The 17,786-nt window shown below is 45.0% G+C and overlaps 1 protein-coding gene across 8 annotated transcripts in view; it reads right to left on the bottom strand.

Moving 5' to 3' along the window:
• Positions 1 to 5,849: 5,849 nt before the first annotated feature.
• Positions 5,850 to 17,786, bottom strand: part of PIGV (phosphatidylinositol glycan anchor biosynthesis class V) — a 41,373-nt gene continuing 29,436 nt past the window's right edge. For 5 of the 8 annotated variants that reach the window (XM_083173298.1, XM_083173300.1, XM_083173303.1 and 2 more), the window contains 5 exons: positions 16,745 to 16,836; positions 12,598 to 12,655; positions 11,476 to 11,593; positions 10,297 to 11,388; positions 5,850 to 7,767 (listed from right to left, as the gene is read on the bottom strand). In XM_083173298.1, the coding sequence (XP_083029424.1) occupies positions 7,525 to 7,767; positions 10,297 to 11,388; positions 11,476 to 11,556 (1,416 nt within the window). In that variant the 5' untranslated portion in view covers positions 11,557 to 11,593; positions 12,598 to 12,655; positions 16,745 to 16,836 and the 3' untranslated portion in view covers positions 5,850 to 7,524. The remainder of the gene's footprint in view (positions 7,768 to 10,296; positions 11,389 to 11,475; positions 11,594 to 12,597; positions 12,656 to 16,744; positions 16,837 to 17,786) is intronic. The other 3 variants (XM_083173305.1, XM_083173304.1, XM_083173306.1) reach the window with 3 other exon arrangements.

Below are 17,786 nucleotides of genomic sequence, written 5' to 3'. Positions count from 1 at the left end.
GTTGACTTAATAACTGCATACCAGCAAAATTGTACAGATTAGAGGAAGCCTAATTTACTTGAAATGGGTTATTTAAAACGTACATTACAAATGATTGCATATTGCTCACAAAAAGTGACATTAGTAATCGAGATGTATAAAAGCATTTTATCGTTCATCTATCCTGGTGACGCAGCTTGACCTTGGGATGTAGGTGGGTCCAAAGGAGCCAGGCACCTATGCTAAACTTTTAGAGAGACAGACTCCTCCCTTCTGCATCCCAGAGTTTCTCTCGTTTCGTTTAGGTGCCCAAACGAGTGGGTGCTATGCTAAACAGGCTGCAGCAAGCAGCCAGAAGATAGATAGCTAGGTGTTTTTTATTTTCTTAATTTTACACTTAGTTAGGCAGGAACAGTGTGAGGATTCTTAGAGAATCCTCACACTGATAGCGCTGCAGGAGCTGACAGAAGCGTGTCATGTCAGCGACATTGTCTGGTCTCCTTGCACAGCGCTTCCAGCTTCATAGCTAATGAAGCTTCCTGGGCCCATGGGGACCCCAGAGCCAGCTCCCTGCAGGGGGGGGGGGAGGGATCGTAGGTAAAGGCTCCCCCGTGATAGCGTCCGCCATTTTGGACTGGCTTATAGGCTGGACTCCATTATGACTAGGCAAATCCAAAAGATCCCCAGCAGAGGGGGAGGCATTTGGAAGAGGAGAGGACGCCAGTTGGAGCGGCTAACAGGGGGTAGATGGTGCCAAAGAGCCACGGACCCCGCTGTAGCAGGCAGTGCCAGATTAAGGTCTGCTCATGGGTGTGTCTCTATTTGGGTAAATACTTTCAACTAATTATATATATATATATATATATATATATATATATATACATATATATATATACACACACACACACACACACACATTATATATTGCCGGGTGCCCTCCAAAGGTGCACCCAAAGAACGCTGATGTCCTAAAATATTTGCGGGGTGAGGTGGCATCCCAGTCATAAAATAAAATACTGAATGCCAAAACTTGGTAGACAACATTTCAGCACCTTTTATGAGGTCATCTATGTTTACCACACCATATACCCCTTATACAAATCATGCAACACAATAGTAACCCCCTTATACAGTACTTGCCTCTTACACATTATGCCACATGAAATGAGCCAAAATTCACACTATGGCACATGGATGGAGTCAAAGTTCACGTTATGCCACACAGATTAAGGCAAAATTCACATTTTTTTTTGCATGAATCGAGGCAAAATACACACTATACCAAACGGATTGAGCCAAAAATCACAATATGCTTTACAAACAGGGACATTGTGTGCCAAATGCACGCATTTAAAAAATGTACACCATAATGCCATTACATGTTAAGCCACACACCATAATGTCCAATATGTATTATGCCAAACACCATAAAGCCTATTAGAAATTATGCTACATAAGTGCTGCTTACCTACATGCTCATTGCCAGGGGTTCCATGCTCATTGACATGTGGGATTACATGCTCATTGCCAAGGGGGAATACATGCTCGCGGTAACTGGGGGACAGCCGGATGTATTCAGAGCACTGCATGTCCCGGCTATTTGAAATAATACCCCTTTCATACCAGAAAATGGAGGGAATATTGTCCAAGGATCATGCAGGGACATTCTCGGACTGGCCCCTTTTACACCGGCCTAGTCCCTGCATTTCCTGGTGTGAGGGGGGAGAGAAAACCACCCCCGCCCCCCTTTAAACAACCAGCTATATCTTCGGAACCAACTGACCCATTTACATGTAGCCTTCGAATGATTTTGGTCCCGTGAAACTGGGCCGTTTGGTTCCAGAGAAATCTGTCCTCAAGCAACATGAACAGCCATGAAATTACATTTCAGAAATGAAAAAAACAAAATAGCTTTACCTGTTATATCTCTAGAACCAATGAACCCATATGGACCAGGTATCAGATTGAAGGCCCAGCGATTTGGGTTCAACTGAGATCAACCTCGAGTTTCTGTGATGCTGTAGGGGGAACTGGCAGCCGTTGGAACCGGCCGGGTAGAGGTTGGAATTAGCGGGTCCCATTTTATCCTATGGGGAAAACGTTCCAGGTTTGCCTGGCGGTATCTCTGGTTCCCGGGGGGCTAGCGACGCGGGGCTGGTCTCGTTGGAAAGCCCTGACCCTCAGCTACAGTGAGCCTGGAGCTATAGCTCCATCAGGCCCATTGTTAATCCGGCTCTGGCTGCGCTGTGGCAGCCAGCAGCTAAACTCTGCAAGATAGAAGAGCAAGGAGAGCGCCTGTGCACCTCTCTGCATTGAGGTACTTGCTGAGCAGCAGTAGCATAACTATAGAGAGTGCAGGGGGTGCAACTGCTATGGGGTTTTAATTAGTAGTCTGGTGCAGCTGCTGCAGCACTGGGTCTGGCAGCTTTTCTTCCTGGCCTGCCTGGTACAGATTCGGGAAGGAGGTGGGGACCCAGGACATATAAGGCCAGCCACGTAGACCACCTCACAGTAGAGCGCACTGCAGCGGTCTTCTCTGTTTCCGGGCTAGTCACCTCCTCCTCTAGACCTGGGGCCGCGGAGTATGGCACGTTGTAGAAGCATATCGGGCTTCCTCAGCGGGTGTTCACTGCTGCTGCTTGTGGACAGATAGCTGCAGGAGGAATACACAGAGCCAAATGCTGCTGCTAGTGCGGGGCAGGCACAGCATGGACAGATATGGCTGATGCCAGACAGCGCTGGATCAGGCTGCTGCCTCCTGGCTGACATGGGACAAGAGATGCGGCCTCCTGCACAGAAATGGGTGCTGCAGTGCGTGGATAGCAGTCACCTGTCACTCAAACCCCCCATGTGTGTGTGTATGCATGTGTCTATGGCTTACATCTGTATACTGCAGTGTTTGTGTATATAATAAGGGAGGCAGGGGAGCTGTGGGGCACTAATTGTAGTGTGAAATTACTACTAATGTTCTCATCTTTCGTAATTGCTCAGTGGGGTCCTCCCAGCTCAGGGGCGGATTGGCCCGGTTTCCTGGTGGGCCGTCCCAAAACTCATTAAAACTGGTCCGGCCTCACTCCCCCTTGGCTGGCTGTTCCACGCATCAGCGTATAGCGGCCACGGCACTTTGGCCAAATCCAAAATGGCCACGAGAGGGCTGCTGCGCAAGTGCGACAGCGCACAGCACCTCACATAGGCCTTTGCGGGGCTTCGGTATGAAATCCCGACGGTCAAAATCCCAACAGGGTCAAAATACTGAATGGGTCATAATACCGACAAGGACAAAATCCCGACAGGGTCAAAATACCGACATATAGAATATACAGGTGAAAAGTCAACATGACTTTCCGTCGACAGGCCGCGAGGTCGACATGGGTTTTTTCACTGTTTTTTGACCAGAATGTTGACACAGTCGTCATGGACACAGTTGGAAGTGAACCGCAGCCCCTTGCATCGCTCGCTTCGCTTGCAATACTTCAGGCACGGTACCTCGCTGCGCTCGGCACACTATTTTATTCTCCCACCACGCCCTAGTGGATGGTAGGGCATGAAATACCGTCTGTCGGCACATGTCGGGTCAAAAAACAGTGAAAAAACCCATGTTGACCTTGCAATCTGTCGACGGAAAGTCATGTTGACTGTTTCACCTGTACATTCTATATGTCGGGATTTTGTCCTTGTCAGGATTTTAAATGTCGGGATTTTGTCCTTGTCAGGATTTCAAATGTCAGGATTTTGTCCTTGTCGGTATTATGACCCATTCGGGATTTTGACTGCATCCCTTTTGCGGAGCTCGTGAGTGAATGCTCACAGGCTCCATTCTCCTCTCTACTGCTGCTTCTCGCACGCATGCTTGAGGTTTTTAAAACTTCAAGGGTGGCGGCAGAGGGCTCCCAGCAGCTCCTGTTCCCCTTTACCCAGCTGCAGAAGCTCCGCCCCCTCCACCCGGCATCTGGAGCCATGGTCCTTCTCTCCCACAGACACCGAGCAGAAAGCTGGGGTGATGCGGCCAGACAGTGAGCCAGAACCGAGCAACAGCAGCAGGTGAGAGGAGAGGACCAGCTGCACTCATTACATACACCCCCCCCCCTCCCTGGCAGGATTCAAAATTCCAATCCGCCCCTGTTCCAGCTGGTTGCTGTGAATGGGGTCCTCCCAGCTGGATAGTGTCAGTGGAGTCCTCCAAGTAAGCCACCATTAAAATATTGCATATTACTTAACATTTGCATAAAAAAAAATTCTTAAAACACATCCCATGTATTGTACAGTACATATGTCTGCTGCACTGCATATATGGTACCTTTTGTATGCTCAGTGGAGTAATGGGGGATGCAACTGCTATGGGGCCTGACTGCTGGGGTAGGGGGGTTGTTGAGGGCCCAGCAGGCAATCCTCTGCACCCTTTTAAATAATTATGTACAAGGGTGGATAAGGGCCATTTCAAGATTTTTCTATGGGGCCCACAGAGTTACACCCCTGCTGAGCGAACAGTGGGGCGAGTTGTGTGGTCCCTTGCAATTGCATGGCCTATCCCCCTATTGAAATGGCCCTTCACAGAGCCTGCGATGACTGGCCAGTGTAAAAACCATTCGATGTTAAGCCTGTTAAGTAGGAATTTAGACATTTTCACACCAGTGCAAGCAGATGTGCACCCATACACATCCATTTGCACAGCAAGTACATTCATTCGCAATGGAGCAGGGTGGCGGCATCTTAATTGAACACTGGCCGCTGCCAATTCACAGTCATGTGAACAGGTCTAATTTGGGCCAGTGGTGCTTTTGTAGTGCTTGCCACTACATAAACATCACTGTCAATGTATAGGCATAACCCTAAAACCTGGATGGTTAGGGAGCCTTAATGACTCCATTTGGGAACCTCTGCATTATGCTTTGCTTCAGTTAAAAGGATATTTGATAAGCTGAGAACTAAAAAGTCTTTGCCCTTGGTGGTTGCATGATTATGTCCCTTTATCTGGGGACAGGGCCTCTCTGATATAATTTTATTATCCTAGTACATGGTGACATGTTTAATATGTGTTGCATGTGTCCCTGAATCAGAGGATATATGAAGCTATGTGACAATATGGATTTTGTTCTACAACTGTAAAGGCCCATACACTCAAAACAGCAGGTTTGAGCGGCTTTCAGCTCAAAGCTGCCCAGTGTGTATGACCCGGTAATGAGCGCTGCTGCGCGCTCCTGCAACATCGTCAGGAAAGCCGTTCATCTGCTGGTTATACCAGCAGATGAGCAGCTTTCAGGATGGCTTTGCATAGTGCTTCGCTATGCAACGCCGTCCTCCCTCCTCCGTCGGCGCCGGGCAGGGGGAAAACTGCTCAGTGTGTATGTACTGAGTGGCTTTCCCCGCAGCGATGAACGCAATCATTGCTGTCCATACAGACTGGGCATAGTCACCCAGTGTGTAGGGACCTTTTGGTCTGACTTGTCATTTGACACCCATATTGTTGCAATTACAGTTACAGCAATTTCATTATTTTGTCTATTTACATATTGTATTATCTCATAGCACAAGAAAATGAAACCACCCTGTGATTTAGTATAAAAGTAGGGTGCAGGAGCCTAAATTTTAGGTTTGTTTGTTTCGAAATATGATGACTGCAATATTTGCCCGTTTCTCCTCTGTTAACATATGTTTGGTAACTGCAAGAAATGTACTGCAGTGTGAGTATGCCTGACCATTTAGAAAAAGTGTCACTTGGGCAGGAACAAGTTACTAGATAGGAACAATTACATTTCTGAGCTGTTGGTCATATTGCTTTGCTCACTTATTAAGACACAGCATGGCCCTTCTCCTTTCAGCGTGCACCTGTATGTTTCAACAAAACACAAACAGCAACTTTGCTCTAGAGCTAATTTGAGTTTGTTTTTTTAAATCAGTGATTGTATTAGCTTTACAATAATTTATAATAAATAAATTCAAGAAAACGTCTATTCATAAAATAAAAAACAGAAACACTGTGACATAGAGGATCAAGTATGTACAATTCAATAAGAGCACTTCACTCGCTCACTAGGTAGAAAATACAGTCTGTTCCTAGAATACCCCCACAACAGACAACAGTATCTGTACCTCAGTGCATAGAGGAGAAAGGCCTTCCAGACAGGTGGTTATATAACTACAAGGTCAGTAGCTAGATCTGGGTCTATGGCTGATTCAGACTGCAAAGTTCAGAATCCAGGAGCGATAAAGTGCAATAGATGGGATGTAGGTGGGGGTCCTCATGCTTCTTGCGGCGTACCCCACATGCAGCTTTGTTAACCTTTTGCAGTCCAATTTATTTTTTGCAATTCAAACAGTCTGGTTTAAATTAATAGTCATTGGTTTTGTATTTTTTTTTTTGCAAAAAAATTGTGTACATTGAATGTTGAACGATGTTAATTTTAAAGTGGCTCACTATTGGATCTGCTTCTAGTGCTAAGGCTGTTGAATCTGACTAGACATTGGACCTGAAAGGGTTAAAAGTGCATGTGGGGTATGCGTATCAGTTGTATTTCTAATCCAGAGTTGGCATATACATTAGAAGATAAAAACCAATCTTTAATGTAACGGCAAATAGCTGCTCGATCATATGAGGGAATATGCTATAAAACTACTTATAGTAAATTGCTTTTTAGCCTCCCTCCAACTCAAAACACCTGGACACTACTTGCTGTATACCTGGCTTTGACATCACAAGATCACTCTTGCTTGTTAAACATCTGATTGTTTTAGTCTTTTCCTTACGGCTCCTGTTCTTCATCCTGCGCACTCTCCCCAGCTGGACCTCGATCTCCGGTTCTACCTCACAATCTTCCTGATGCTGCATTCCTTGCACCCTCGCTGACTGCTGGATTTCTAAACTACCCTCTCTGCACCAATATTCTGGGGGACACATGCTCCAAATCTGGTACCATCCCACCAAAATCAGGACATAAAACATCCCTGCCCTAACCCTCCCCCTAGTACCCTAACCCAACCCTCACCCTGAACATGAACCCTAATATCCTAACAATCCTTAACCCAAACTACTGCCTTACCATAACCCCCAAATGATAAACCAACCCTAATAATATTTCTAATACTCTACCCAGAAGGGCAGACCGAATGTGCCATTGGGTTATTATCTGCAGTCAAATTCTAGTTCTATGTTACCAGACAAACCACACCATGGGTCTAATTCCGCGTGGATCGCTAGTTATAGAAAAAGCAAATGACTCAAAAAGACTTCTCCCAGACAAAGAAAACCACCATGTTTCTGCCCCTAAACATTGGCTTCCTGTCAATCAAACTGCGACATCTATGTGACTGCTATGCGCACAGTTGCCGTCACGCATGCACATTGTGGATTGCGAATTCTTTGATTTGAGATCCATGTTGAATAAGGCTTTATATCCTGTCCTCCTAAATACAGTATGAGCCAGAATTGCCGGCACGCATAAGGGAATTAGACATGAATTTTGCATAATATACTATATACACTTATTAAAAAAAAATGGGCTATGATCATCTGCTAATCTGCATCCTATCCCTCTGCTCACACTACACCTATGTCCATGGGAGGAAATTTACATGTAAGGCTGTTCCAATCACCCAATATCCTACAAAATAACTAAGAAGAATCTTTGTCCGTTGTTGCAGAGAAGTCCAAGCCCCAAGTAGGCGAAGAACTGGGTTAGAGGAGGGGTTACCCTTCTTGAGACCCCATATCCATGGCTCATTCTTTTGCAGCATGTGGGAACAGAACCAAAACAGCACAGGACTAGAAGAGAACAGAAGCCTGGTGAGAACCTGTATGGGAGAGAAAGAGATTAGGAGCACAAGCAAACACATGCACTATTATTACCAAGTTCGGTTTCAGGATAATAGAGGACTATGTAGACAGTCAATAGGTCAACATGCATTAGGTAGATAGGTAGGTGCATTAGGTAGGTAACGTATGAAAGGTCACCAGGTTTAAAATATCGACTTGATATTGGTAGACCTGTTTTTTTGTGGGTTTTCCCATGTTTGGTCAACTTTTGCATGATTTAATATCTATGTAGAAATCTATTGGGAATAGAAACTGTGGTAATCACAGTGTTCCCGTTAGGGTACACATGTATACTAATGATGGTCACAGAACATGTATGAAAAAAAATAAAATAAAAAAGGTCAACCATTGTCATGTCGTTTCCCCTTTTGACCATCTACCTAGACAGTGTAAATCTATTAGAACACCCCCCTTTTCTTGGTGTGCTGTGATACAATCTATCCACTTACATAGAACACTTTAAACATTAATGAAACAGGTACTGACGAGTACAGGTATTTTCCATGAAAATACTTCATTACGTGCAACTGTGTTTGAAGGAAAGCTTCCAGCTTCACACTACCTGACACACTGTCCTTGGCCTAAAACATGTAGGCTGTGGCTCGCACACTATTTTTTAGAGGGTATTCAAAACCAGGTGGCATACACAAAGTCATCGGTCATGCACCTCCCTTCACAATCTCCCTCATTTGCCCACTTGGTGTGCAGTCTCTAGGGGGTGGGTGGCCTCAGTTCTCAATTTATTAAATATTGCACAACTGTAATAGTGGCCCAAGTAGACTTGTCTAATCGCCACCCCGCCCTTCACACTCCACAGTGTAAATTGGGTTAGAAACAACATCCATCAACTCTTGGGATTATGTAATTATTGTCCCACTTTCAGGTGACATGCCATTCATCCTAATTTATTTTCCAGTAAAACTATAGCAACAATGGGGCTTGACTTGGTTGTGTACCCGTTTTGACTTACTACAGTTACAGTTTTATGCGTGTGCAAGCAATTCTGGTTAACCTTCAAAAAGCAACACAGTTCAAATTTGTCTCAAAATGGGCAAATCCATGTGCACTGCAGGTGGGGCACATGTAAAATGTGCAGAGAGTATTAAATTTGGGTGAGGTGTGTTGAAACTGAGATCTAAATTGCATTGCAAAAATAATGCAGCCAGTATTTACCCTGCACAGAAAAAAAATAACTCACACAAATCTTACTCTCTATACTGTACATGTAACATCTGCCCCCCCTGCAGTGCACATGGTTTTGTCCATTTTGAGAACAATTTTGTACTGCGATCAGATCTGAATCAGGGCTATTATGTGTATGGCATCTTCGTTCTGTCATGCTATGTGACAAACACAGACTGCTTTGCATGTCACCCAATCCGGTTTCATCATAGACTCTCCACTCCACTCAATCTTTGTATTGTATTGCTTAACAAAGTGTAACCAGTGTAATGCGCTGCCTCATCTTGTACTATGTAAAATAAACATTGTATTATAATATATATATATATATATATATATATATATATATATATATATATATATATATATATATGGTTTTTTTTGTAGAGGGCGGACTGGCACTCCAGCTGTCAGGGGCAAATACCTGGGTGCCTTCTGGAGACAAATGGTAGAACAAACAAGAAACAGGCAGCGGCACTCCAAGGATTTTTCAAGCAGTGTATTCAAAGGTCAGGAACCAACGTTTCGGGGTATCGGATCACCCCTTTGTCAAGGTCTTCACTTGTACCTTGACAAAGGGGTGATCCGATACCCCGAAACGTTGGTTCCTGACCTTTGAATACACTGCTTGAAAAATCCTTGGAGTGCCGCTGCCTGTTTCTTGTTTGTTATATATATATATATATATTTTTTTTTTTTTTCTGAAATAACCAATGGATTACAAGACTACAATTGGCACTGTGCTGCTGGGTTCCCCCAAAAATCTGCTATAAATTTTGTCTAGTATAACTTATTGATTGTATCTGTGTCCCTTGGAACATGGAATGCATTAGCTTAACTTTTTGAATACCAACACTGCTGTGAGAGATCCTCAAACTATCCGCTAAAAATGCTAGCATTGCTCACAGCAACTGTTCTTTTGGGTGCGATATTTGTTTAAACTTAAATTCATTGACTTTGCTGTATTTGTATTTATTTATACTAAAAGAAAAGTCGCTGTGAGTAGAGCTGGCATTTTTAGCAAATATTTTGAGGATCTCTCACAGCATCGTTGGAACTCAAAGGTTTAATAGTATTCACTGTTGATGGTAAGGATACCAAAGACAAATAATTTAAGAAAAAAACATAAACCTGTTCCTGGTTACTTGACATTCAGCTCCTGCTGCCCTCTGGCACTAGACAGGATACCCAATAAGAGAAAATGGCATCCAATCAAAGGTTTGATCCATCATTTTTACTTTGTAATCCTGCCTTTGTTTAGAAGCAAAGCTTGTGCCCCTTAATTTGTCAACAGCCCCCTTAAACAATACTTGCACCTGTTTTACCTGTACATGCATACAGACGATTCCAAACCCTGTTAGAGCTGTAAGGTGCGCCACGTAGACAAAGACTCGATGCCCATTGTATCCATCAGAGTGCTTGGTCTGAACGTCCCAGAGACCCAGAGTTCTGAATAGCTCTAGATTCGAAGCAATATATTCCAATATTGCAGATACACCCAGAAATATAACTGGTGCAGCTAGCAGGAAGTTGGGCAGTTGATGCAGCTGCAAGTAACTAAAGAGTCCAACGTTCCAATATTCTGTCTGTATATGAGAATACGCCACTGGAAAGCGGAATGAGCACCAGATGGGAAAAGGTGCCCTGCGCACCCTGTATCCTTTATCCACTGCAAGTTTTAGAAGTTCATGGGATACTGGTTCTTCTTCATGGGACACCAGGCAAAACCGGACATAACAGTAACTTTGAAAGAGGACAAATGGTAGAATCACTAAAATAATTCCACAGAGTTTCTTTATCAGTGGTTTAGACCTGCTTCTCCTCTGCACAACTGCCTTTAACCCAGAATGCAACAAAAATCCTGCATTAACCAGTCCATTGGAACGCGTAGCAGAGGCAAGAGAGAAAAAAGCACATCCAGCAAGGGTTCTAGACTTCTGCAGCTGCCACAACCCACTGAAGGTTGCTAGTGCAAACAGACTCTCAGAGTAGGTAGCAGTCATAAAAATGGAAGCTGGGCTCATGCAGAAGAGAAGGGCAGCAAGGAAAGAGGAGCGCCGTGACTGCAAAGTCACACATCCAAGGCGGTACAAAGCGCATGCAGCCGCTGCAGAGCAGAAACAGTTTAGAAGGGCAGCTGAAAGCAATAAGCGACTACGCAGGGTGAGCACTCCTGCTAGTGGCAGGAGTGGTCCACGTGCTAGACTAGTGAGAATAAGGGGGAGTAGGGGGAAGAAAGCCATGTTGTGCTCATACACATATCCATGTTCTGCAATAAAGAGGAAATGCTCTGAATCCCACCGTCCTAAACCCCCCAAAAATATCTCTACTGCATAGTCCCCAAGAGCACTTGGTTCAAGTCTTGGTGGAGAAAAGGCATCTGCGTCATGATCTGGTATCAGCAGATTGAACACAACCTAGTGAGTAAAAAGAGAAATACATACACATAAGAAATTAAATGTATGCTCCTGGGCACCATCAACAACTGTATACATTTCTCTCACCTGCATTAGGAGGGTTATTCCGCGACAGCACAGAGAGAACCGTACAATCTCCTGCAAAAATGGGTCATGGCTCTTCCACATTTCACAAAAGATCCTGTACTTATTACAAAGTCAGTATCTGGTGAAAAAATAAAATTGTCAGGAGACCTGGAAATGTACTTCAGATTAGCCCAAATTATTCTTCACTGAAATTCACCTTTGTTGAACAGGGGGGAAGGGGCAGGGCTGTTTTTAGACAACTTGACTCCCAGTGCAAAAAAAAAAAAAAAAAATCTGTACACTGTACATGGACATTGTAATAATAATTGATTTGAGTGTGTGCCCCAGAAGGGAGTGTAAATTTGCTGCAATGGGTGTGGAAAAGACTACCTAACACTAACACAATAGTGCCCCTTACACCATATAATGTACCACACAGTTATACTCCTTGCACCATATAATGTTCCACACAGTAATGCCCCTTGCATTGTATGCCCCACACAGTAATGCTCGTGACAAAATGAAGCAGCATGCCTTACAAAGTAATGCCCCTTATTGTTGCCACACTACCTGCTCATTGTCAGGGGTTGATTAGTTTGATGGCGCTGCTGCTGCCGTGGTCCCAGCACTGCTGTTTACTACTGCCGCCTCTCTCTGGCTCTATGTAGTAAATGACCCTCACAAAATGGCCACTGCCTCCTCTAGAACCCTTCAGAGCCATCTCTTTTGGAGTGGCAGAAATTTTGGGTGGTACATTTCCAACAGTAACCACCACCACCCCATGCAATTGCACAGTTCGCCCGGCTCTAGAAACAACCCTGGATAGGTGAACATATACTACAGTGGTCAATTCAATTTGGACATCGACATGGCTACCTTCTAATAAAGATTTCCCTAGCGATTCACCTGCTCAGGGGGTGTGCACAAAATTTGGTTTGTACCTGGATTCACAATTAAATTCACAGTGCAAATGAACTGCTCACAGGGACCAATTCATATCTAATTGAATTGAACCTATAAAGTTTTTCTTTTGGAAACATTGAAATAGACTTATTTTTTTTACATTCAATAGCAAAGTAAACCAGACAAAAATATCACGCTCTAGAATTTTGTAACTTGTACATTCCAGATATTTGTCCTTACGTGGATTTTTCTGAAGTAGATATCAAGTGTGTGTCCTTTTATTCTGTGATTTTGGGACCTATGGGGAAATGAAAAGGGATGTTAACTTATTTTTCATTATTTCAGTAAACACCTTTTTACGGCAATCCTGTAGCTTAACTAATTTTAGGAATAGTTCAATTGCAAACTGAATCTAATAGCAACTACAACAGAAGTACTTTTGGCATATTTATACGTTTTAAACCAATTATTTCTACTGGGGGGGGGCGTTTGAAGTGGCCAATTCTTATCAAAAACTTTGCGGAGCCATCCTTTTTTTTTTAATCAATATATTTTATTCAAATGATCATTTGCTTACAATTTACAATACACAAAAATTTAAAGAAATGCATACATTAAAAATGGACACTATTGTTCAAAAATTTAACAAAGTACACTGTGACTATTCAAAATATACAAAGTTCATTGCACAAAAAAAAAAAAAGTAGAATAACTCAAACTTGTTTTTTAAAACCAAAAAAGTTATGAAATCACACAAGTGTTGCTATAAACTATACTTTAAATACATGTTCTTTAAATTGTAAACTGCATTATAAGCATCTTAATTATTACTTAACTAGGTGATTCATCGCGCCCTACGGGCGCTCTTCACACCGTCGTAAGGGGCTGCGCCCCCTTAATTTGTGAACGTTTGTATATGAGAAATATGGTTAGAATTGTATGAAAGATGCCCTGTATTGCAACTTAGGTGTCCGCGAATCGTGGGAGGGGGGGTCGCGGAGGGTGCCGCGAATTGCAGGAGGGGGGGTCGCGGGGGGTGCCGCGAATTGCAGGAGGGGGGGGGTTGTGGGGGGGTGGATGCTGCGAATCGCGGGAGGGGAGAGATTGCAGAGAATCGCGGGAGGGGGGTCGCGGGGTTTGTTGCCGCAAATCGCGGGAGGGGGGTTACGGGGGCGGGGGTTGCGGCGAATCATGGTAGGGGGGGTCGCGGGGGGTGTGCCGTGAATCACGGGAGGGGGGGTCACGGGGTGGGGTGCCGAGAATCGCGGGGGGGGGGGGGGGTGTGTGTGTGCCGTGAATTGCGGGAGTGGGGGTTGCGGGGGGGGGTGGGGGGGTGTGACGCGAATCGCCACAAGAAAAAATCAACACAGAAAGGTCAACACATGTAAATGTTGACATAAGTGTGGCACTTCATTGGTATCCATGTCGACACATGAGAATGAATATGAAAACATTCAAAAAATGAAAAAAAAAACTTCAAAAACTCATGTCAACCTTTTTCATTGTCGACCATAGCCATGTCAGTGTTTTTCATGTGCAATTTAATTCTGGAGCTGCCGCGAATCGCGGGGGGGTGCCGCGAATTGCGGGAGGGGGGGTCGTGGGGCTGGGTGCCGCGAATCGCGGGAGGGGGGGTTACGGGGCGGGGGTTGCGGCGAATCATGGGAGGGGGGGTCGCGGGGGTGTGCCGTGAATCACGGGAGGGGGGGTCACGGGTTGGGGTGCCGAGAATCGCGGGGGAGGTGTGTGTGTGTGTGCCTTGAATCGCGGGAGTGGGGGTTGTGGGGGGGGGGGGGGTGGTGGGGGGGGTGTGACGCAAATCGCCACAAGAAAAAATCAACACAGAAAGGTCAACACATGTAAATGTTGACATAAGTGTGGCACTTCATTGGTGTCCATGTCGACACATGAGAATGAATATGAAAAAAAAACTTCAAAAACTCATGTCAACCTTTTTCATTGTCGACCATAGCCATGTCAGTGTTTTCCATGTGCAATTTAATTCTGGAGCTGCCGCGAATCACGGGGGGTGCCGCGAATTGCGGGAAGGCGGGGTTCACATGGGTTCCGGTGGGGGGTTGCCGCGAATTGCGGGAGGTGGGGGGTCACGGGGGGTGCCGCGAATCGCGGGAGGGGGGGTTGCGGGGGGGTGTGACGCGAATCGCCACAAGAAAAAATCAACACAGAAAGGTCAACACATGTAAATGTTGACATAAGTGTGCCAATTCATTGGTGTCCATGTTGACACATGACAATGAATATGAAAACATTCAAAAAATTAAATAAATCTTCAAAAACTCATGTCAACCTTTTTCATTGTCGACCATAGCCATGTCAGTGTTTTCCATGTGCAATTTAATTCTGGAGCTGCCGCGAATCACGGGGGGGTGCCGCGAATTGCGGGAGGGGGGGACGCGGGGGTGGGTGCCGCGAATCGCGGGAGGGCGGGGTTCACAGGGGTTCCGGTGGGGGGTTGCCGCGAATTGCGGGAGGTGGGGGGTCACGGGGGGTGCCGCGAATCGCGGGAGTGGGGGGTGTGACGCGAATCGCCACAAGAAAAAATCAACACAGAAAGGTCAACACATGTAAATGTTGACATAAGTGTGCCACTTCATTGGTGTCCATGTCGACACAGGACAATGAATATGAAAAAATTAAAAAAATTAAAAATAAATCTTCAAAAACTCATGTCAACCTTTTTCATTGTCGACCATAGCCATGTCAGTATTTTGCATGTGCCATTTAATCCTGGGGCTGCTGCGAATTGCGGGGGGGGGGGGGGGGCGCGAATCGCGGGAGGGGTGCCGCCAATCGTGCAAGGGGGGGTCGCGGGGGGGGGTCGCGGGGGGGGTTCTTTTTGCCGCGAATCGCAGGAGGGAGGTCGCGGGGGGGGGTGTTTTTTCCGCGAATCGGGGGGGGGGGTCACGGGGGAGGGTTTGCCGCGATTCGCGGGAGGGGGGGGTCGCGGGGTGGTGGTTATGCCGCGAATTCCGGGAGAGGTCGTGGGGGGGTTCTTTTTGCAGCGAATCGCGGGAGGGGGGGTCGCGGGGGTGTTTTTGCTGCGAATCGCGGTAGGGGGGGTCGCGGGGGAGCCGGTGTGTTTGCCGCGAATCGCGGGAGGGGGGGGGAGGTTTTGCCGCAAATCGCGGGAGGGGGGCGCTCACCTTGTGGCTGTGGAGTAGCAGTGCTGGGCAACATGGGAAGGCAGTGGGTGTCTGGCACTGTCTGTGGGCTCACTGGGCTGGTTCTCTGTCACATACCTCCCAACATGACCCTCTCTAGGAGGGACACAATGCTGTTTCTAGACTTCCCCTTAATGTATGATTGCCATCACCTGTTTTAAACAGGTTAATTTCTCAGAAAGGTGTTCAGCACAGATGAAGGCAATCACACATTAAGAGGAAAGTCCAGGAACAGAGCGTTATAGACACAGACACCCACTTTGAGTGACAGATGTAGCCAAATATATAGGAGATAGTTTAAATTTTAAAGGTGAATAATATAGAAGGAAAAATTAAAAAAAATTAAGTTTAATGAATTTAATAAATTAATGGTTTTGCCTGGGAGTATTTGAAAGGTAGAAAGAAGTTTTGAAAGGAATTTTAAAGAATTACCACGGAAGAGGTCTCAATTTAGAATTAGATTACATAACTTTCAAGATGGTCAGTGTTTTTTCTGCCACAGAGATTGGGTATAGTCAAACCAAGGATTCCATATTTAAATACATTTTATGGATTTGTTCTGTAGGAATGCGGTTATCTTCTCCATTGAAGCTTCAAACCATATCTTATTTGTTAATGTTTGAGGGGAAGAGGGGTCCAGATTTTTCCAGTGTGAGGCAACTAGACACCTAGCAGCGCTAAGTATCTGGGATGCTCATTTTTCTAACGGTGGGTCTAGAAAAGCTATTGGATGTCCCAAAAGAAAGGACCATGGTTCCCTATCAATTTTAGTAAGTAACACTTTACCCAACAAATTTGCCACTTCTTCCCAATAATCTACAATTTTAGGGCAAGTCCACCAAATGTGTAAAAAGCTGCTGGACTCTCCACAACCTCTCCAGCATAGAGGTGAAGCAGAACTGTATATTCTGTTTAGTCTAACAGGCACCAAGTACCAGCGATAATAAATTTTATAGGCATTTTCTTTAACTTGTGTAGAGATTGAATTTTGAATTGTGGAGCCATACTTATTATGTGCGGGTACGCAGTGACATCTATGTGCATGTACATTCCAAACACAGCACATGCGGTCTGCCGTTAATCGCTCTGTTCCATCGAACATCTTGAATTTATCTATTTTTTTTATTGATTATTATAAATTAAGAAAGTATTGTATGATATGCTGGGAGTGTATCTGCTACCATGCAGGTGTATCTGGTACCAACCTCACACAACCATTCCTTTCATCTTCAGACCGTCCATGAAGCTTCATGTGATGGTCCTGGAACTCTGGTCTGTGCTCAGTGACCAAATAATTCTATAAAAGAAGAGGATGTATTTAACCTCTGTGAGGAAAATGGGAAACACAAACCACTGGCAATAGAAGGCCTAAACTAGTTTCAGTGGATGGTCATCATTGTCACTTGTGGAATCATCATGATTGTGCTGAATATGCTGACTTAATGCAGCCTACCTTTAATGGGGCCAGACTGCTTACCACAACCCTATGGGCTAGCACCCAAGAATAACCATGCACTAGTGCCAACCTAAACACAATACGGCATTGTGCCAACACATACAGTACACAAAGCCTAATGGCAAATCACATACCGAACAAATAACATCGGATTATGCTCACCGATAATTCCTTTTCTTCTTAGAAACCATGGCAGCCTTCACATTGGGATTTCATCCCATTCCTTGTAGTTAGACAGGTTACTTTTCCCCAGGCTCCTCCCCTCTTGGGTATAAATCCCTGCTCCTCCCCTCCTCTGGTGTCATAAGGGAAGGCAAATAATGGCTGCCATGGTCTCTAAGAAGAAAAGGAATTATCGGTGAGTATAATCCAATGTTTTCTTCTACGATCCCATGGCAGCCTTCACATTGGGAAATACTAAAGCTAAAAATACAAGGGAAGGCCAAATTCAAGTTTTTGTAAAGATTTTAATCATCTATTACATCAGGGGTGGGGAACCTTTTTTCTACCGAGGGCCATTTGGAAAATTTTAAAACCCTTTGGGGGCCATATAAAAATTATCAACTCAAAAATTACACATGGGCAGCGGCATATACATGTGGGCATTATACACACAGGAAGCAGCATATACATGTGGGCATTATACACACGGGTAGCGGCATATACATGTGGGCATTATACACATGGAAAGCAGCATATACACGTTGGCAGAGACACCAGGGCTGTCTAATTAATGCATCAGCCGCCCGCCCGCCTATATTACTGCTTAATCAACTGCCCACCCGCCCATA

Source organism: Crinia signifera, chromosome 2, assembly GCF_055691185.1.
Source record: "Crinia signifera chromosome 2, ASM5569118v1, whole genome shotgun sequence".
Taxonomy (NCBI): Eukaryota; Metazoa; Chordata; class Amphibia; order Anura; family Myobatrachidae; genus Crinia; species Crinia signifera.
The sequence above is the reverse complement of the archived record's forward strand: the minus strand, read 5'-3'. Positions and strand labels throughout refer to the sequence as shown.